At 24.5% G+C, this 21586-nt stretch overlaps 2 protein-coding genes and 1 long non-coding RNA gene across 4 annotated transcripts; 2 read left to right on the top strand and 1 right to left on the bottom strand.

Annotated features, from left to right (window-relative positions):
* The first annotated feature begins 51 nt into the window (after positions 1-51).
* On the top strand, positions 52-6071 carry LOC118646380 (cytochrome P450 4C1-like). Its single transcript, XM_036289083.1, has 10 exons — positions 52-504; positions 1130-1346; positions 2441-2553; positions 2770-2860; positions 3877-4062; positions 4239-4332; positions 4919-5021; positions 5414-5504; positions 5813-5919; positions 5988-6071. The coding sequence occupies exons 2-10, from the start codon at positions 1190-1192 to the stop codon at positions 6069-6071; spliced, it is 1026 nt and encodes a 341-aa protein (XP_036144976.1). The 5' UTR covers positions 52-504; positions 1130-1189.
* Positions 6072-7717: 1646 nt separating this feature from the next.
* Positions 7718-17577, top strand: LOC105830279 (cytochrome P450 4C1). 2 transcript variants are annotated; one of them, XM_036288148.1, is made up of 13 exons: positions 7718-7804; positions 10627-10843; positions 11938-12050; positions 12267-12357; positions 13374-13559; positions 13736-13829; positions 14416-14518; positions 14883-14973; positions 15282-15388; positions 15457-15522; positions 15958-16123; positions 17108-17287; positions 17349-17577. In XM_036288148.1, the coding sequence occupies exons 2-13, from the start codon at positions 10687-10689 to the stop codon at positions 17510-17512; spliced, it is 1518 nt and encodes a 505-aa protein (XP_036144041.1). In that variant the 5' UTR covers positions 7718-7804; positions 10627-10686; the 3' UTR covers positions 17513-17577. The 2 variants fall into 2 exon arrangements, with proteins under 2 accessions (XP_036144041.1, XP_036144040.1); XM_036288147.1 differs by lacking the exon at positions 7718-7804 and adding an exon at positions 9549-10001.
* Positions 17578-17794: 217 nt separating this feature from the next.
* On the bottom strand, positions 17795-21526 carry LOC118645990. Its single transcript, XR_004963623.1, has 4 exons — positions 21127-21526; positions 20795-20868; positions 20565-20623; positions 17795-18277 (listed from the first exon to the last, which is right to left on the bottom strand). It is a non-coding gene; the product is annotated as an uncharacterized LOC118645990 (long non-coding RNA).
* Positions 21527-21586: the final 60 nt, after the last annotated feature.

Raw genomic sequence — 21586 nt, 5'->3', positions numbered from 1 at the left:
TTTACTAATTTAGAAACAGTTAAATGTTTTAATTACAAAATATATATATATACGTTTTATCTTAATCATTTCTCACGTCATCTTTAGACATTACGCAACTGTTCTTGATTCAAGATTCAACTGATAAAATATTCAAGGATTATCGACACATGTATATAATAAGCTTTTATCTCCAGTACTATAACTTGCCGTTTATCACAAAAAGTCAAGCAACATATCAAAACATGTTTCATTATTAGCTTCTGATTTCAGTAGTTATAAGTATGATAAATTCAATATTATAATAAGTGTTATAAGTTATTTTTCAAGATTCTATGCTGAGCGCTTGTATTTTTGTCTCACGACTACTTTTGACTCACAACAGAAACACAACTTATAAATACTAATAATCTACTACGATAAGTAGTGAGTCAACAGTCATTTCCGAGAGCACGTAGTGAGAAGCGAATACGTAGTGAGAAAAATTTACTTCGTTACAAATTAACTGTGCATAGTAACAAAAAGGTTTCTTGAAATTATTTATATTTATATATAAGTTTATTTGAATTAATTATAAACTAATATAACACATTCACATTACACGCAATTATGAATTCTGGAAAGGTTTCTATTAACAATTATTTCATGAAGTAAACAAATTTCATTATTTAAGAAAAAGAACAATAAAAGTTAAAAATTGAAAATTAAAAATTTTTTGTAAACTTTATACAATTTTTACTTGCTTCATAGTTTTCATTTTAAAAACAAAAAATTTATTTTTTATACTAGACACTAGCTAAAGACGCACGCTTCGTGCGTGCTATCTAATTTTTTATTTTTTACATTTTGAAAATAAACTACAATGATAATTGTATAGATTACTATCTATACAAATTTGACAGCTGTCAAAATTTGATTGCAGTGACAGTTATTTTCGCAACACAATCTAAGCGAAAAAAACCAATAAACATCGCGGAAAAGAAGTTTTATGACTTTTAAGATAGGATTCTTTATATCTGTTTAATTATGATCGTATTTTAACATGTTATGTTTTACTTATCAATGTTTACATAAATTTATCAGTATTATCAGAATAATAATAAGATTTGTCACCATATAAATATAAAATATTTTTTACATGCAATTCAAGAACTGAAAAGAAACGAGATTTAAAATTGAACCTGATTATAACAGCCACATTATCACAAAAATGTTTGTTACTATATTATTATTATTATTATTATTATTACTTATTCTTATTGTGGCGTATCATTATTATGTGCAATATCGACGGTTAATCAATAAAATACCAGGCTATACAGGGATCTCATCTATTATGTGTATATTACTAAACCTAATTTCACAAGGTAAGTTATATTTTGTAAAACATTTCCATGAATAAACTTTTTTAAAAAATGTAAATATTAATTGCAAGTTTAAATTTCTGTTTACATGTTTTAACGAGAGTGACTACCGCGTTTTTTTCGTGTTATACACCACCATAAAAAATAACTGTCCCTATCCATTTAAAAAATATGTAGCATGTAAGGAATACATTTAGTACATTGTCGGCCATAGTACGAGCATAATTTTTAACCAGGCTGTTTCGGAAAAATTTTTTAAAATACATATAATCTTATCGTGCGTGTTTAAAATAATTTTTTCATACGTGCAAATTTTTTATTTTATTTTTTACGAATTTTTTGTTATAGCAATATCGAAAACTAAATAAAATTAAAGTTTAAATAAAATGTTTTAATTAGAATCTAACATTGGTTTTATATTTTCATTTAATTTTAAATAATATTTAAAAATATTTCTTGTAACTTTAAATTTTTGTAATATTGTTTTAATAATAAAATAAATTATTTAATATATAAATGTAATATATAATACTTCCAATTTCTATCTAGTTATTAATATATCAATTTACAACATATTAAAACACGTTTTTAGATTGTTAAATAACTAAACGTTTTGCACAAATTTTTTAATTAAATACGCTTACAATTTTTTGTATATTTTTTTGTATAGATTAGAATGTCAACTTTATATGCAAAAAGAAGAGAATAAGATAAAGAATATACGCAAATATTTATATATTTATATGATTGTGCATAAACATGCATTTGAACACACCGATGTACAAACACACATATAAGTACAATAATAACAGTTTGTTTAGTTTTTATAAAGGACCAAATATTACTATCGTCCATTTTGTAGCCCTCATTACCTAAACTTTGAAGGCTCGTAACTTTAATTTTCCCCAACGTAAAAAAATTTTTATATAGAGTTTCAAAAAGATCTCAACCTTAACTAAAAATATTTCAACAAAATAGTGCAAGATTTTGTGACATTTTTTTGCGTCTATTTATAAAATATAGAATAGGTAATGCTTTAGTTTAATTATACTGTGTATTTATATATTAATTATGAGAGATACTTGATTAATTTTCAGAGGAGCTTTGGAAACTTTTCAATAATTATACTGACATGTTTTATCCGGTTTGTAAATTCATAGATTTCTTCTTTATACTTATTGTATCTATTCGTCATCCCGATGACTTACAGGTAATAAAATATAAAAGAATTAAATTCCGTATATCTAATTGACAAAATGGAAATTTAAGAACTTTTACTTACATTAAAAAAAATAATTCTTATCAGAATTGATATTTCAAAGATAATAAAATAACAAAGATTTAAATTAAGAATTAATTAAGAATGTTTATTAAAATTATGTCACATAGTTTAATTTAATTTATTATCATTATTTATCATTTTTAGGTAATATTGAGCGGAACTAAACATTTAGAAAAAAGTGCGTACTATAATATATTGCGTCCATGGTTTGGTATGAATGTTCTTACCAAAATAGGTAATATCATATATGTAATTTATTGTCATATATGTTCATAATCATATATGTAGTATATATATATATATATATATGTATATATAGTGTTAGGAAAATATTAAAAATTACTCGTTAAAGTTATTTATTATTTGTTGCAAAAAATATTAAATTATCCATTTAAAAACTCGTCAGCTTTACCGTTATCGAAAAGTACTAAGTCATTAAAATTTTTGTTATTTTTATGAAACTTTTATTGACCCTTTTTTACAACTACTCTTGTACAACTGTAATACTGAGCAGTATTAAATAGGCCAGTAATTAATATACATTTTAAATATTAAAAGCACTACTGTTGGTATTTTTAATATTACTTAGACAATTTAATACTGCTGAGTATTACATTTTGATAAAGGTAGGAAAGCTCGACATAATGGAAATCATAAGTGTTAAACAAGTTTTTAACATATTAAAAATAAATATATCGATTCTGTTTACCACTATAAATTATACCAAAATATTCTTTGGAATATCGGTTAGAAAAACACAACTTAAACTCTTAAATGTTTAAATTTTATCATAATAAAATTTTTTAATTCTCTTACTTATATATACAGTTATATATACAGTTTCGTTTATTTCTACTAATTAATATTTATATAATTATATAATTAGATTTATACAAACATATAAATAAAATACATTATTATGCAAATATTTTACACAAAATCGTTGAAAAAAAAAGATTTTTATTAATATATTTGTCTAAAAAAGTGATTGCTTATAATTATATTTTTGACACTTCTTTTGGCACTTTTTCAAAATTACAAAATTACCTCCGTGTTGTGATACGTTGTTGATACCTATGGATTATTTATTTTTCAACGTATTTAAGAAAAAACAAATATTAAATATTTGATGCTAATTAACAATTAATATCAATTAAAAAGGAAGAAAGTGCTCAGCATAAATTAATTTATATTTATATTTAAAAGTATTACCATATTATTTACTGGGTTATCATCATGATATTATTTCAGGTTCTGCATGGCAATCACGGCGAAAAGTATTAACTCCTGTATTCCATTTTAATATATTACAGCAATTTACTGAAATTTTAATCAAAGAGGGCAAAAGCATGACAAAATCTTTAAAGAATACAGAAGGAATTATTACAAAAGATTTAATACCGTTTATTAGCGAACATACATTGAATGCAATATGTGGTATTATTATGGTTATGTTTTAATAGATTTTATTCTGAATGTATAAGAAATAATAAAAATCAATATAAATTTCACGTAAAATATGGATGCTATGGATATTAAATTAAAGTCGTTAAATTTTTACAAAGATATTTGTAAAGTAATACTTGCAACTGCAATAATATAATGTTTTTCAGAAACTGCCATGGGGATTTCTCTGCAAGAAATGGGTTTATTTCAGCAACAGTATCTGAAAGCAATTCATCAAATAATTGAACTTTTAAATTATAGGTAAAAGTATATTATTAAATATCTTTAAAAAAAGTTAATGTAAAATAATTACATAAAAAATCACATTTTATCTCAATAATTTTTTTTTACAATAATTGCATAATAACGTGTTTTATTTACATATATGTATAAATCTCCTTAAGTAATCAGAAAAGTATTAATTAGCAGAAGTAAATTAAACTGTATATAATCATAATAGTCTGTATAATCTGTTGTTATTTTAATGTAAAAACTGTTTAAGATTTCAATATATTAAATGTTAGAATTTTGTAACAATATGATGTATCAAACAATGTATGAAATCTGGAGAAGTTCTATCTCTCAATAACAAATCTTTAAATTAGTGAATTGTCAAGACAGTCTTGTATATGTCATTCAATATATACCATATATATATGTATGAAAGCTTTAAGTCTAAAAATTATTCAATATACTTTTCATTTAAATTGTTTATAAATTATATGTATATTTTTTGCTGTTTTGCTTAAATATAAATATAAATAAATGCTTATAATTAAGGAAATTTTTTATAAAATAATACTAACATTTAAATTTATATTAATAACATTATGTAATTACGATTTAGATTATTAAGACTGTGGCTGTTTAGCAATTGGATATTCTCGTTAACGTCAAAAGGCAGAGAGCAAACAAAGATCTTGAAGATATTTCACGGATTTATTGAGAAAGTATGTAAAAATTTTCTCTCTTTCTTTCTCTTTCTCGCTCTCTCTCTCCCTCTCTCTCTCTCTCTCTCTCTCTCTCTCTCTCTCTCTCTCTCTCTCTCTCTCTCTCTCTCTCTCTCTCTCTCTCTCTCTCTCTCTCTCTCTCTCTCTCTCTCTCTCTCTCTCTCTCTCGCCCTCCCTCCCCTCCCTCTCTGTGTCTCTTAAATAATTTATACTATTATTTTATTATGTAGAAACACAAAAAGTTAAAGAAGATAAAAATAATTTTCGTATAAAAAAATAATTTTCGTATAAAAAATTAATTTTTGTATAAAAAAATAATAAGACAATTCATAAATAGTAATAAAACACGTCTTTACACAATTAATAAAAAGAAAATCAATGGTTATGTGCAGATTATTGCAGAGAGAAAAGTTTACCATAAACACCATAAACAATACTTCAGGAATTTTAGCAAAGTGGCAATTGATGCAGAGACTATTGAAAGTACGTACTACAAATCAAAATCGCTAAAAGCAAAATAAATTAAATATGAATTAAATTTAAAATATAAATGGATTGTACATAGTACAATTCATCTTTGTACTATGTACGATTTTCCAATATAAAAAGATATTGTTGCATTAAAAGATTTAAATGTTATTGTATTTATACTATAATATTATAATATTACCGACAATTAAATTTAATATTTGTAATATAATTTGAATTCAACATTGAATTAATTTAATAATTAACAGAAGTGACAATAAAAAATTGTACTCTAAAATTAGTACTTGTATAATTTGATTTAGTGGATAAAAAACCGCTCGCTATGTTGGATCTTTTAATATTGGCGTCTCAAGAGGGTCTTTTAACTGATTCCGATATTAAAGAGGAAATCAGTTATTTTATAATTAAGGTATGAACGTAAATTTTCTTTTTTTAATTACATTACTTACATGTATATAAAAAACATTGTAATTACAGGGTACTTTTACAGCAGTAGCTATATCCTATACCTTAGCACTGCTGGCCGAACATAAAAATATCCAGGTATGTTATAAACGTTAAGCATTGTAGTTAAAAGAAAAGACTAAATAAAAGAAGAAAAAACTAAAAAAATAAGTCTAATAAGTAACTTGTTGAATTAAGAAAATTATTTAATTTTTTTTAATCACAATATTTTAACAAAATAATAATAATTATTTTGTTGTTTACATCCGTGTACGCATGCATGTTTCCCGTGCAATGGTTTTTTAATATAATATATATAAAACGTTTTTCTGAAATTGTTCTCTGTTTAATTATTTTAAACATACTTATATAAATATATTTAACAAATATTTTAAATATAATTTATATACTTGGGAAATATTAATCTTTAAAATAAATTGTAAAACTTTTACAGTATTTTCTTTTTGTGTACAAATAAAACATCAAAATAATTAAAAATTTCTTAATCTTTTTTCATTAACAATGATAGGATTGTGTCAGAAAAGAAATTGATGATACTATGAAAGAGAATCAAGGAAAACTTACTAAATCGTTGCAAGATCTACATTATTTAGAGAGATGTATTAAAGAAGCGTTGCGTTTATATCCGATTAATTCTTGGCTAGCACGAGTTACTTCGACAGAAGCACAATTAAGTATGTAAATAATTAATCTGTTATTTATATATGTGTACAAAACACACACGCACACAGATACACACAAATAAGGCTTATTTACATTTTACTTATATATTATTGTTATTTGTTTGTTATGTATGTAAGGGTTAAACACTAAAAGATAAGTGTTTTCAAGACTACTAACTTTTGAGAAATTAAAATTGCATTTAAATGATTAACAAATTTTAAAAATTATTGTGATTTTTAACTGTAAAATAAACTCTAAAGAATTTTGCTTTTGTGACTAATATTTATTTTAAATTTGCTTTAAAAGATAACATTTAATTTTTTTTTAATTACCAATTTATTATTTATTCTTTATTTGCACCTTACTATGTTTATAGGAGCTTACAATGTTTATGTTTATATAAAATTTACAAGAACTTTTTTGTTTATTTTAAAATATATGTATAGAAGATATATTTTATTTTTGTAAATGATTAAAATAAAAATTTTATTCTTACTTGGTTTATTTTAATATTTATAATAATTCATAAATAAAGTTTTTAAAAATAAATTAATAATAAAAAATGAAAACCATGTGCAAATACAATCAAAGACAAGACCTTATATTAAGACCTTATATACAACTAAATTTTTGTGCTAATATTTTTTGCGAAACTTTGTACATCTTTTGATATATAAAATTTCACAAGAAACTAAATTTAGTAAATTGCCCAAGTAAATTAAGTAGGTCTTATCGGATAGGATATCTTATATATATTTTATATAATAAAATATATAATTTTTAGTTTAAAATTATTGATATCATTTTAATAAAAAAATAAGATATTATAAGTAACATTTTTTTTAATTAATTGTTCAAGTTAATTAAACATTAGTACAAAACTGTTAAAATTTAACATATACATTATGGATATTTATTTTTTATAAAATTTTTATGAACATCTTTTATTAGATATTTATATTACATTTATTAAACGTGTTTTTCAGAATCATGTTTATTACCTACCGGAACAATAGTGCTGCTTAATATTTGCGGTGTTCACAGAGACTCTAACTTTTGGCCAAATCCAGAAATATTTGACCCAGATAGATTTTTACCTGAGAATATCCGAAATCGTCACCCTTACTCCTATATACCATTCAGTGCTGGACCACGTAATTGCATTGGTAAGATATTTATCAATACTTATTATTTTATATAAACAAATTGTGATACATCAAATTATAGGTCTACAATTTGCTATGCTGGAGATGAAAGCAATAATAGCTTCTCTAATTCACAATTTTTACTTGGAACCCGTTGATTACTTAAAGAATCTACGAGTAGAATTTGATTTTTTCCATCGCCCTCTTGATCCGCATCGCATAAATTTTATTCCAAGACGCATATAAGCATTTAAAAACAATTTAAATTCCAAGAAATGACAATTGCATTGTGTATAAAAATGAAGAAAATTAACATGCATATTATATGTATTTATAGATACACATCAATAATTAAAATAATATATATGTATATGTGCATATTTACACTGAGAAAAAAAATTGATTTAACAAAACGTTTAGTTGCGGACTGCCAACAAAAGATATATTTACAAGCAAATATAATAATATTTGCTGTTAATGCAAGTGCAATAACGTTTATTGGACTATGTATTTATATTGCATTGCATGAATATATCTTTTGTTGGTAGCCCGCAACTAAAAAATTTTGTTGAACCAATTACTTTTTTTTCTCAGTGTATAATGTAAATGTGTATTGTAACTAACTGAAAATAAATAAGAAAATAAATAATAATATAACTAAGATCTATCTAAATTCATTAAATAAAATATTTTAGTTTATATTTGCTTAATTATCATAAATTATTTCAAAAATGAAATTATGGACAGTAATCGAGTCTTAAATATAAGTATTATATTTAATATCATCTTAAAATCTCTAAGTACTGTCTTAAGATGTCATAAACTAATTACAGAGCTATATTAGCATCTTAAATAGTTTACTTTGTTGTAGTATACTATTGAAAAAATGTCATTTACTATGCTCCATTTTTATGCGTTATAAAAGAGATTATATATAATAAATATTTTTAAAACAATAATTTTGCAACTGTTAGATTATGTCCACAAATGCAAAAGCTGTGACAACAAATTCAATAAGAAATTTATCTATTTACAGCATTAATACATTTGATTTCTATTCTCAAAACTAAGTGTAACACCTATAATAAATCTGTACATAACAGTAAATTTAATGTAATGTTCAATATTATCAGATTTTCTATTTAAGTTTAAAATAGATATCTAACGTAACGTGACACGTTACGGATATTCTTTTGCGGAAAGCTTCAATGCATGCTAGTAATACAATAAAAATTGATCCAGTAAACATGTAACACAGAAAAAGAAAAATATTGTATTTTCATCTTTTGAAAAAATTAATAATATATTTTATTATTATTATATAAAATTATATTATATAAACTAATAATGCTATAACTAGAGTCCGGATGTTTATGCACGATCCCATGTCGACCACAAGGTACGAATGAGTGAGAATATTCGTTGAAGCAAAATAGATACAGCTATTGAATATCGGTTATTCATAGATGAAGTCGGCGAGCATCTATTCTTCTTCAGAAATGTTGTTATTTCACTTCAGCGAATATCTTCACTCATTTGCACTTTACGGCTTTCTGCGCGCGACATGGGATCATGCGCAAACATCTAGACTTTAGTTATAACATATTACAATAACAAATAATTGATATTCTTATAACATAGATACTTAACAGTATATGTTATTGTATTAAATAATGCATCATGATATATATTATAATTTGTTCGATTATATTTATTTACTAATTTAGAAACAGTTAAATGTTTTAATTACAAAATATATATATATACGTTTTATCTTAATCATTTCTCACGTCATCTTTAGACATTACGCAACTGTTCTTGATTCAAGATTCAACTGATAAAATATTCAAGGATTATCGACACATGTATATAATAAGCTTTTATCTCCAGTACTATAACTTGCCGTTTATCACAAAAAGTCAAGCAACATATCAAAACATGTTTCATTATTAGCTTCTGATTTCAGTAGTTATAAGTATGATAAATTCAATATTATAATAAGTGTTATAAGTTATTTTTCAAGATTCTATGCTGAGCGCTTGTATTTTTGTCTCACGACTACTTTTGACTCACAACAGAAACACAACTTATAAATACTAATAATCTACTACGATAAGTAGTGAGTCAACAGTCATTTCCGAGAGCACGTAGTGAGAAGCGAATACGTAGTGAGAAAAATTTACTTCGTTACAAATTAACTGTGCATAGTAACAAAAAGGTTTCTTGAAATTATTTATATTTATATATAAGTTTATTTGAATTAATTATAAACTAATATAACACATTCACATTACACGCAATTATGAATTCTGGAAAGGTTTCTATTAACAATTATTTCATGAAGTAAACAAATTTCATTATTTAAGAAAAAGAACAATAAAAGTTAAAAATTGAAAATTAAAAATTTTTTGTAAACTTTATACAATTTTTACTTGCTTCATAGTTTTCATTTTAAAAACAAAAAAATTTATTTTTTATACTAGACACTAGCTAAAGACGCACGCTTCGTGCGTGCTATCTAATTTTTTATTTTTTACATTTTGAAAATAAACTACAATGATAATTGTATAGATTACTATCTATACAAATTTGACAGCTGTCAAAATTTGATTGCAGTGACAGTTATTTTCGCAACACAATCTAAGCGAAAAAACCAATAAACATCGCGGAAAAGAAGTTTTATGACTTTTAAGATAGGATTCTTTATATCTGTTTAATTATGATCGTATTTTAACATGTTATGTTTTACTTATCAATGTTTACATAAATTTATCAGTATTATCAGAATAATAATAAGATTTGTCACCATATAAATATAAAATATTTTTTACATGCAATTCAAGAACTGAAAAGAAACGAGATTTAAAATTGAACCTGATTATAACAGCCACATTATCACAAAAATGTTTGTTACTATATTATTATTATTATTATTATTATTACTTATTCTTATTGTGGCGTATCATTATTATGTGCAATATCGACGGTTAATCAATAAAATACCAGGCTATACAGGGATCTCATCTATTATGTGTATATTACTAAACCTAATTTCACAAGGTAAGTTATATTTTGTAAAACATTTCCATGAATAAACTTTTTTAAAAAATGTAAATATTAATTGCAAGTTTAAATTTCTGTTTACATGTTTTAACGAGAGTGACTACCGCGTTTTTTTCGTGTTATACACCACCATAAAAAATAACTGTCCCTATCCATTTAAAAAATATGTAGCATGTAAGGAATACATTTAGTACATTGTCGGCCATAGTACGAGCATAATTTTTAACCAGGCTGTTTCGGAAAAATTTTTTAAAATACATATAATCTTATCGTGCGTGTTTAAAATAATTTTTTCATACGTGCAAATTTTTTATTTTATTTTTTACGAATTTTTTGTTATAGCAATATCGAAAACTAAATAAAATTAAAGTTTAAATAAAATGTTTTAATTAGAATCTAACATTGGTTTTATATTTTCATTTAATTTTAAATAATATTTAAAAATATTTCTTGTAACTTTAAATTTTTGTAATATTGTTTTAATAATAAAATAAATTATTTAATATATAAATGTAATATATAATACTTCCAATTTCTATCTAGTTATTAATATATCAATTTACAACATATTAAAACACGTTTTTAGATTGTTAAATAACTAAACGTTTTGCACAAATTTTTTAATTAAATACGCTTACAATTTTTTGTATATTTTTTTGTATAGATTAGAATGTCAACTTTATATGCAAAAAGAAGAGAATAAGATAAAGAATATACGCAAATATTTATATATTTATATGATTGTGCATAAACATGCATTTGAACACACCGATGTACAAACACACATATAAGTACAATAATAACAGTTTGTTTAGTTTTTATAAAGGACCAAATATTACTATCGTCCATTTTGTAGCCCTCATTACCTAAACTTTGAAGGCTCGTAACTTTAATTTTCCCCAACGTAAAAAAATTTTTATATAGAGTTTCAAAAAGATCTCAACCTTAACTAAAAATATTTCAACAAAATAGTGCAAGATTTTGTGACATTTTTTTGCGTCTATTTATAAAATATAGAATAGGTAATGCTTTAGTTTAATTATACTGTGTATTTATATATTAATTATGAGAGATACTTGATTAATTTTCAGAGGAGCTTTGGAAACTTTTCAATAATTATACTGACATGTTTTATCCGGTTTGTAAATTCATAGATTTCTTCTTTATACTTATTGTATCTATTCGTCATCCCGATGACTTACAGGTAATAAAATATAAAAGAATTAAATTCCGTATATCTAATTGACAAAATGGAAATTTAAGAACTTTTACTTACATTAAAAAAAATAATTCTTATCAGAATTGATATTTCAAAGATAATAAAATAACAAAGATTTAAATTAAGAATTAATTAAGAATGTTTATTAAAATTATGTCACATAGTTTAATTTAATTTATTATCATTATTTATCATTTTTAGGTAATATTGAGCGGAACTAAACATTTAGAAAAAAGTGCGTACTATAATATATTGCGTCCATGGTTTGGTATGAATGTTCTTACCAAAATAGGTAATATCATATATGTAATTTATTGTCATATATGTTCATAATCATATATGTAGTATATATATATATATATATATGTATATATAGTGTTAGGAAAATATTAAAAATTACTCGTTAAAGTTATTTATTATTTGTTGCAAAAAATATTAAATTATCCATTTAAAAACTCGTCAGCTTTACCGTTATCGAAAAGTACTAAGTCATTAAAATTTTTGTTATTTTTATGAAACTTTTATTGACCCTTTTTTACAACTACTCTTGTACAACTGTAATACTGAGCAGTATTAAATAGGCCAGTAATTAATATACATTTTAAATATTAAAAGCACTACTGTTGGTATTTTTAATATTACTTAGACAATTTAATACTGCTGAGTATTACATTTTGATAAAGGTAGGAAAGCTCGACATAATGGAAATCATAAGTGTTAAACAAGTTTTTAACATATTAAAAATAAATATATCGATTCTGTTTACCACTATAAATTATACCAAAATATTCTTTGGAATATCGGTTAGAAAAACACAACTTAAACTCTTAAATGTTTAAATTTTATCATAATAAAATTTTTTAATTCTCTTACTTATATATACAGTTATATATACAGTTTCGTTTATTTCTACTAATTAATATTTATATAATTATATAATTAGATTTATACAAACATATAAATAAAATACATTATTATGCAAATATTTTACACAAAATCGTTGAAAAAAAAAGATTTTTATTAATATATTTGTCTAAAAAAGTGATTGCTTATAATTATATTTTTGACACTTCTTTTGGCACTTTTTCAAAATTACAAAATTACCTCCGTGTTGTGATACGTTGTTGATACCTATGGATTATTTATTTTTCAACGTATTTAAGAAAAAACAAATATTAAATATTTGATGCTAATTAACAATTAATATCAATTAAAAAGGAAGAAAGTGCTCAGCATAAATTAATTTATATTTATATTTAAAAGTATTACCATATTATTTACTGGGTTATCATCATGATATTATTTCAGGTTCTGCATGGCAATCACGGCGAAAAGTATTAACTCCTGTATTCCATTTTAATATATTACAGCAATTTACTGAAATTTTAATCAAAGAGGGCAAAAGCATGACAAAATCTTTAAAGAATACAGAAGGAATTATTACAAAAGATTTAATACCGTTTATTAGCGAACATACATTGAATGCAATATGTGGTATTATTATGGTTATGTTTTAATAGATTTTATTCTGAATGTATAAGAAATAATAAAAATCAATATAAATTTCACGTAAAATATGGATGCTATGGATATTAAATTAAAGTCGTTAAATTTTTACAAAGATATTTGTAAAGTAATACTTGCAACTGCAATAATATAATGTTTTTCAGAAACTGCCATGGGGATTTCTCTGCAAGAAATGGGTTTATTTCAGCAACAGTATCTGAAAGCAATTCATCAAATAATTGAACTTTTAAATTATAGGTAAAAGTATATTATTAAATATCTTTAAAAAAAGTTAATGTAAAATAATTACACAAAAAATCACATTTTATCTCAATAATTTTTTTTTACAATAATTGCATAATAACGTGTTTTATTTACATATATGTATAAATCTCCTTAAGTAATCAGAAAAGTATTAATTAGCAGAAGTAAATTAAACTGTATATAATCATAATAGTCTGTATAATCTGTTGTTATTTTAATGTAAAAACTGTTTAAGATTTCAATATATTAAATGTTAGAATTTTGTAACAATATGATGTATCAAACAATGTATGAAATCTGGAGAAGTTCTATCTCTCAATAACAAATCTTTAAATTAGTGAATTGTCAAGACAGTCTTGTATATGTCATTCAATATATATCATATATATATGTATGAAAGCTTTAAGTCTAAAAATTATTCAATATACTTTTCATTTAAATTGTTTATAAATTATATGTATATTTTTTGCTGTTTTGCTTAAATATAAATATAAATAAATGCTTATAATTAAGGAAATTTTTTATAAAATAATACTAACATTTAAATTTATATTAATAACATTATGTAATTACGATTTAGATTATTAAGACTGTGGCTGTTTAGCAATTGGATATTCTCGTTAACGTCAAAAGGCAGAGAGCAAACAAAGATCTTGAAGATATTTCACGGATTTATTGAGAAAGTATGTAAAAATTTTCTCTCTCTCTTTCTCTTTCTCGCTCTCTCTCTCCCTCTCTCTCTCTCTCTCTCTCTCTCTCTCTCTCTCTCTCTCTCTCTCTCTCTCTCTCTCTCTCTCTCTCTCTCTCTCTCTCTCTCTCTCTCGCCCTCCCTCCCCTCCCTCTCTGTGTCTCTTAAATAATTTATACTATTATTTTATTATGTAGAAACACAAAAAGTTAAAGAAGATAAAAATAATTTTCGTATAAAAAAATAATTTTCGTATAAAAAATTAATTTTCGTATAAAAAAATAATAAGACAATTCATAAATAGTAATAAAACACGTCTTTACACAATTAATAAAAAGAAAATCAATGGTTATGTGCAGATTATTGCAGAGAGAAAAGTTTACCATAAACACCATAAACAATACTTCAGGAATTTTAGCAAAGTGGCAATTGATGCAGAGACTATTGAAAGTACGTACTACAAATCAAAATCGCTAAAAGTAAAATAGATTAAATATGAATTAAATTTAAAATATAGATGGATTGTACATAGTACAATTCATCTTTGTACTATGTACGATTTTCCAATATAAAAAGATATTGTTGCATTAAAAGATTTAAATGTTATTGTATTTATACTATAATATTATAATATTACCGACAATTAAATTTAATATTTGTAATATAATTTGAATTCAACATTGAATTAATTTAATAATTAACAGAAGTAACAATAAAAAATTGTACTCTAAAATTAGTACTTGTATAATTTGATTTAGTGGATAAAAAACCGCTCGCTATGTTGGATCTTTTAATATTGGCGTCTCAAGAGGGTCTTTTAACTGATTCCGATATTAAAGAGGAAATCAGTTATTTTATAATTAAGGTATGAACGTAAATTTTCTTTTTTTAATTACATTACTTACATGTATATAAAAAACATTGTAATTACAGGGTACTTTTACAGCAGTAGCTATATCCTATACCTTAGGACTGCTGGCCGAAAATAAAAATATCCAGGTATATTATAAGCATTGTAGTTAAAAGAAAAGACTAAATAAAGGAAGAAAAAACTAAAAAAACAAGTCTAATAAGTAACTTGTTGAATTAAGAAAATTATTTAATTTTTTTTAATCGCAATATTTTAACAAAATAATAATAATCATTTTGTTGTTTACATCCGTGTACGCATGCATGTTTCCCGTGCAATGATTTTTTAATATAATATATAAAAAGCGTTTTTCTGAAATTGTTCTCTGTTTAATTATTTTAAACATACTTAAATATACGTACTATAAATATATTTAACAAATATTTTAAATCTAATTCATATACTTGGGAAGTATTAATCTTTAAAATAAGTTGTAAATCTTCTGCAATATTTTATTTTTGTGTACAAATAAACATCAAAATAATAAAAAAGATTTCTTAATTTTTTTTCATTAACAATGACAGGATTGTGTCAGAAAAGAAATTGATGATACTATGCAAGAGAATCAAGGAAAACTTACTAAATCGTTGCAAGATCTACATTATTTAGAGAGATGTATTAAAGAAGCGTTGCGTTTATATCCGACTTATCCTTTGATAGCACGAGTTACTTCGACAGAAGCACAATTAAGTATGTAAATAATTAATCTGTTATTTATATATGTGTACAAAACACACACGCACACAGATACACACAAATAAGGCTTATTTACATTTTACTTATATATTATTGTTATTTGTTTGTTATGTATGTAAGGGTTAAACACTAAAAGATAAGTGTTTTCAAGACTACTAACTTTTGAGAAATTAAAATTGCATTTAAATGATTAACAAATTTTAAAAATTATTGTGATTTTTAACTGTAAAATAAACTCTAAGGAATTTTGCTTTTGTGATTGATAATTATTTTAAATTTACTTTAAAAGATAACATTTAATTTTTTTTTGTAATTACCAATTTATTTTTCATTCTTTATTTGAACCTTACTATATGTTCATAGGAGCTTACTATGTTTATATGTTTATATAAGATTTATAAGAACTTTTTTGTTTATTTTAAAATATTTTGTATAGAAGATATATTTTATTTTTGTAAATAATTAAAATAAAAATTTTATTCTTACTTGGTTTATTTTAATATTTATAATAACTCATAAATAAAGTTTTTAAAAATAAATTAATAATAAAAAATAGAAAACATGTGCAAATACAATCAAAGACAAGACCTTATATTAAGACCTTATATACAACTGAATTTTTGTGCTGATATTTTTTGCGAAACTTTGTACATCTTTTGATATATAAAATTTCACAAGAAACTAAATTCAGTAAATTACCCAAGTAAATTAAGTAGGTCTTATCTGATAGAATATCTTATATATTTTTTATATAATAAAATATATAATTTTTAGTTTAAAATTATTGATATCATTTTAATAAAAAAATAAGATATTATAAGTAACATTTTTTTAATTAATTGTTCAAGTTAATTAAACATTAGTACAAAACTGTTAAAATTTAACATATTATACATTATAGATATTTATTTTTTATAAAATTTTTATGAACATCTTTTATTAGATATTTATATTACATTTATTAAACGTGTTTTTCAGAATCATGTTTATTACCTACCGGAACAATAGTGCTGCTTAATATTTGCGGTGTTCACAGAGACTCTAACTTTTGGCCAAATCCAGAAATATTTGACCCAGATAGATTTTTACCTGAGAATATCCAAAATCGTCACCCTTACTCCTATATGCCATTCAGTGCTGGACCACGTAATTGCATTGGTAAGATATTTATCAATACTTATTATTTTATATAAACAAATTGTGATACATCAAATTATAGGTCTACAATTTGCTATGCTGGAGATGAAAGCAATAATAGCTTCTCTAATTCACAATTTCTATTTGGAACCCGTTGATTACTTAAAGAATCTACGAGTAGAATTTGATTTTTTCCATTGCCCTCTTGATCCGCATCGCATAAATTTTATTCCAAGACGCATATAAGCATTTAAAAACAATTTAAATTCCAAGAAATAATTAATATAGATAATTAGTATACGTGTGCACGTAAGTATACATAAAAAATATGTATTTGTAATTATTACAATATATTATAAATAGATTTCAGTACAATTTAGATTTCTATATATAAATTTATTAAACAATAGAGTTTTATTTTATAACAAATAAAATTTGTATTTTTTAAATACATGATTTATTTTTATTTTTTAGACTTTAAATTACTTTTATCTTTTAGTCTTTAAATTATCTTTATTTTGGAAATATTTAATTTTCTTTATTTTACAAACTTTGTTATTTAATACTTAAAAATGTATCTTACTACAAAAATGTCTTAATTTAAAAATTTATTTTACAATTAATTCTTCTATTACGGATTATGCCTGAATTTTACCACTATTGCTATACTATACCAATTTTCATGTCCAATTTTTCAAACACTCGTTTTTGGTTATATTGCAAAAACAATAATTATTACAAAATATAAAATATTATTATAAAAATTGCTTTACTATCTGAAGACAGTTTTCAGTAATTGACATGTTTTCAAAGTTTTATTTTTAGCTTTTGTTAAAAAATGTTATTAAGCAACAAATAATAAGCAACAAACATTTAATAATATTTGCTTTTTATTATAATGGTTGTTGTCAATATGTTAAAATAAACGAATTAATATTGTAGATGTAAGTAGAGAGGAACCTGAGAGCGGCCACCTTTTTCATGCGACTGATATTTGACTAGCATCAGCGCCTAAAGATAAAAGATAAACATTATGATGTCTTAAAATTAAATAATTCTTTTATGAGTGCACGCGGCAATTTTTACTGCCAATCTCAGCAACGACTGTAAAGTCGATTGATGTGTTGGACCGGCAGACGTCCAGTTAATTTTAACATACTTTAATTAATTTTAGTTAACGATAATCTGTACGCTGAATCGAGACGTTTGTCCCGAAGAGTAACTTGATGCACGATGTAGAATAAAGTTTATCAAGCATTTCTTACAAATCGTACGACAAATGGATTATTATTTCAATATTCTCCTGTCCTCGCTTTCTTTTCCAGTAAACCCCAAGTAACAAAATAATGTTATAATTTCATATTCAACATTATAAATGTAACATATACTGTACGTAATTGTTGCATTGTTCAATATAGAATTATAATATTGACATTATATTACTCGGTTGATTAATGCTTATTCAGCTTTCAGCGTTTAAACGCCAGAACTCTTTTTAAAAATGATATCAAAGCACAAAACTATACGAGAACTGTCGAGATTTGTCGCCAGAATTGTCATAACTATCCAGCACGACACATTTGTTCGAGTGTCGTGCTGATTTCGCGCATTTAAAATTATGTGCACCCGTTTAAACGCCAGAACTCTGTTTAGAAACGATATTAAAGCACAAAACTATACAAGAACTCGAGAATTGTCGCTAAAATTGTTATACCTATCCAGCACGTCACTTTAGATTGAAACCAAATTTATTATTACAATTAATTCAAAGTAATTTTTCAAGAGATGTAGTTAACATATCAATTAATATTGATGGATTTCCGTAGGAAAAATTATGCAAAAATTATTGCACCAAAAATTGTATATATTTGTGTATGAATTTCTTTGGTTTTTACAGATTTTTATACAAAGTTTTCGCCTTCCAAATTTTTCTGCACAATATTTTGCAGAATTATATATAACGTTTTCTGAAATTTCTTGCCTTTTTAAAAAGTTACATAAATTTCTGCAAAATTTTCTGCAGAAAAATTCTGAAGGCGAAAACTTTGTACAAAAATGTGTAAAAACTGCAGAAATTCATGCACATAAATATGCTTTTTTTGTGCAGTAATTTTTGTATAATATTTTCCTGCGGATTTCCTCTAACAAAAAGTAGTGGCAGTCAATTTTGGCCTATTTTAGTTAAAATTGGTGATTTAAAGCAACTCATGTTATTCCCAATTGCTGTTTGTTATGGATATAATAAGCTTAAAAACTATTATATATTTTTTTAATTTAATTTTTTTTAATTTATTTTAAAAATGTAAATCTTTCAAACAGAATGTTTGCAGTTAAATAATCAAGTTTTAAAAATAAACATTAATGAGATTCTTTGGGATGCCTTTGTATGTGTGTAAAATTTTTGACTCTTATCATAGCTGTATCAAATATTTAACCAAAGTCTGTTTATAAATAATAGAATGACTTTCCCAGAATTAAAAACAGAACTACGAACAAATAAATTTTATTTACGGACTAATGAAGATTATCACAAAGAAAAGTTTATTTTATGTGATTTAAAAATTGGACTTGTCACAAATTTTCCTTTTGACTATGCATTTTGTACTATTAGAAATTATGAGACGTTTGTTAAGTTTTTGTATTAAAGGCATTCACGAAACTCGTCTAATAAAAAAAATATCGTTGCTATTAATGAAAAACTGAAATTAATATACAATTCAACTCGTCATAAGTTTGCAAGAAAACCTAGACTAATAACAGAATATGACAGATGGAATGCGGTTAAATTTAGAATTTTTTGTTACATTATGGTTCATAGATGATAAAACCGTATTTTAAAAAGCATTATTATCTGCATTTTCTATCTTTACATTACGCAATTCGGATACTAATATGTGACAATTTAATAACAAAATGTATTTAGATAAATGAATTATTATAATATTTTGTAAAAGAATTTGGTGACTTATGTGAATAAAAATTTATAAATCATATAATGTTCATAATCTTATTCATTTAACAGAAGATGTAAAGAAAATTTGGTTCACTGGATAAATTTAGTTGTCTTCTATTTGAAAGCTATATGTATAAAATTAAAATGATGTTGAAAACGTCAAATAAATTATTATCACAATTCATAAAAAGAATTAACAAATTTGATACATATTAATATTATTTTAATGTTATAATAAACTACGATGGAGTTATAATTAAATAAAATCTTAATATTAGTTTATGATTTACAAAATCTTAAATTATTTCTTGCTTACTGATTGTGAGATGTGTACGTTACACTTACCAGTTATGATCTGCGATGCCGTTCTATATAGCGCCGGGTCGTTCCACATCCGTCACGTTCTGAAAATGAGAAAAAAATGCAATTAAGAATGGCGATAGAAGTTTCTTTCCTGCTCACAGTCAACTTCGTGGGCCACGATTAACATATCGCGATCTGCGTTCGAACTAGTATGGATCGATGTATACGCGTTCGAGCGATTTGCGACACAAATTTAACCTAATAAGACTTACCGATTAAATACTTGGCGATAGCACTTGTTCTGCACGACGATAGCGGTGGCGGGTCGTTCCACATTCGTTGCGTTCTGAAAATGACAGGTAAATGTGATTACATGTCGCAAAGCCGATACGCTTCGGGATTGCTATTAATTATCACGGATTCCACGAGTGAAATAAAGAGAGAACGCTGTGGCGAAGAAGGTACCTTTCCCGCGCGATCGACTTTTGCACGGAATTATTGTCGCATCTTACAATCATGCGACCGCTCCACGCGTCGCGATTTACGCTACGAGGAATACGCGTTCGAACAAACATAGTACAAGATAAATATACATCATAGTTACCGATTAGATGATTGACGAAGAAGACTCGATCGGGAGCTGATCAGTCCTGCGTCCCGTTCCGTTCCGGAAAGAAAGTGAACCCCGTCCGTTCCGGAAGAAAAGTGAACCCCGTTCCGTGCCGGAAAGAAAGTGAACCCCTATAATAGAGAACTCTATTAAGTTGGCTCGAGCCAGAGATGATCATCTCTAGTGCTAACTTCACACGTCAAGATGAGTGCCTCTACGATATATACTGTTTTGAACTTTGCGTTTTTTGCACTAATACGGCTAATTATTATTAATTCATGTTTAAATTATGTTTCACAAATTCTAATTACTTTTACATAAAAATAGAAAGTATGTGAAAATTAAAATATGAGTCAAATCGATCTCTCACATCGATCGATAATTGATTCGATATATTATGAAAACGATAATATCATTATATTATTAGATAAATTATTTTATCTATACATTAAAT

This window comes from Monomorium pharaonis, chromosome 6, assembly GCF_013373865.1.
Source record: "Monomorium pharaonis isolate MP-MQ-018 chromosome 6, ASM1337386v2, whole genome shotgun sequence".
Taxonomy (NCBI): Eukaryota; Metazoa; Arthropoda; class Insecta; order Hymenoptera; family Formicidae; genus Monomorium; species Monomorium pharaonis.
The sequence above is the reverse complement of the archived record's forward strand: the minus strand, read 5'-3'. Positions and strand labels throughout refer to the sequence as shown.

Bases quoted from the DNA above. Each gene is read 5' to 3' on its own strand.
- LOC105830279 (XM_036288148.1), top strand. From the start codon at position 10,687: ATGTTTGTTACTATATTATTATTATTATTATTATTATTACTTATTCTT. The intron at 14,519-14,882 runs GTATGTAAAAAT...GGTTATGTGCAG, and splicing joins TTCACGGATTTATTGAGAAA to ATTATTGCAGAGAGAAAAGT. The intron at 17,288-17,348 runs GTAAGATATTTA...ATCAAATTATAG, and splicing joins TGGACCACGTAATTGCATTG to GTCTACAATTTGCTATGCTG.
- LOC118646380 (XM_036289083.1), top strand. From the start codon at position 1,190: ATGTTTGTTACTATATTATTATTATTATTATTATTATTACTTATTCTT. The intron at 1,347-2,440 runs GTAAGTTATATT...ATTAATTTTCAG, and splicing joins ACTAAACCTAATTTCACAAG to AGGAGCTTTGGAAACTTTTC. The intron at 5,920-5,987 runs GTATGAACGTAA...TTGTAATTACAG, and splicing joins TCAGTTATTTTATAATTAAG to GGTACTTTTACAGCAGTAGC.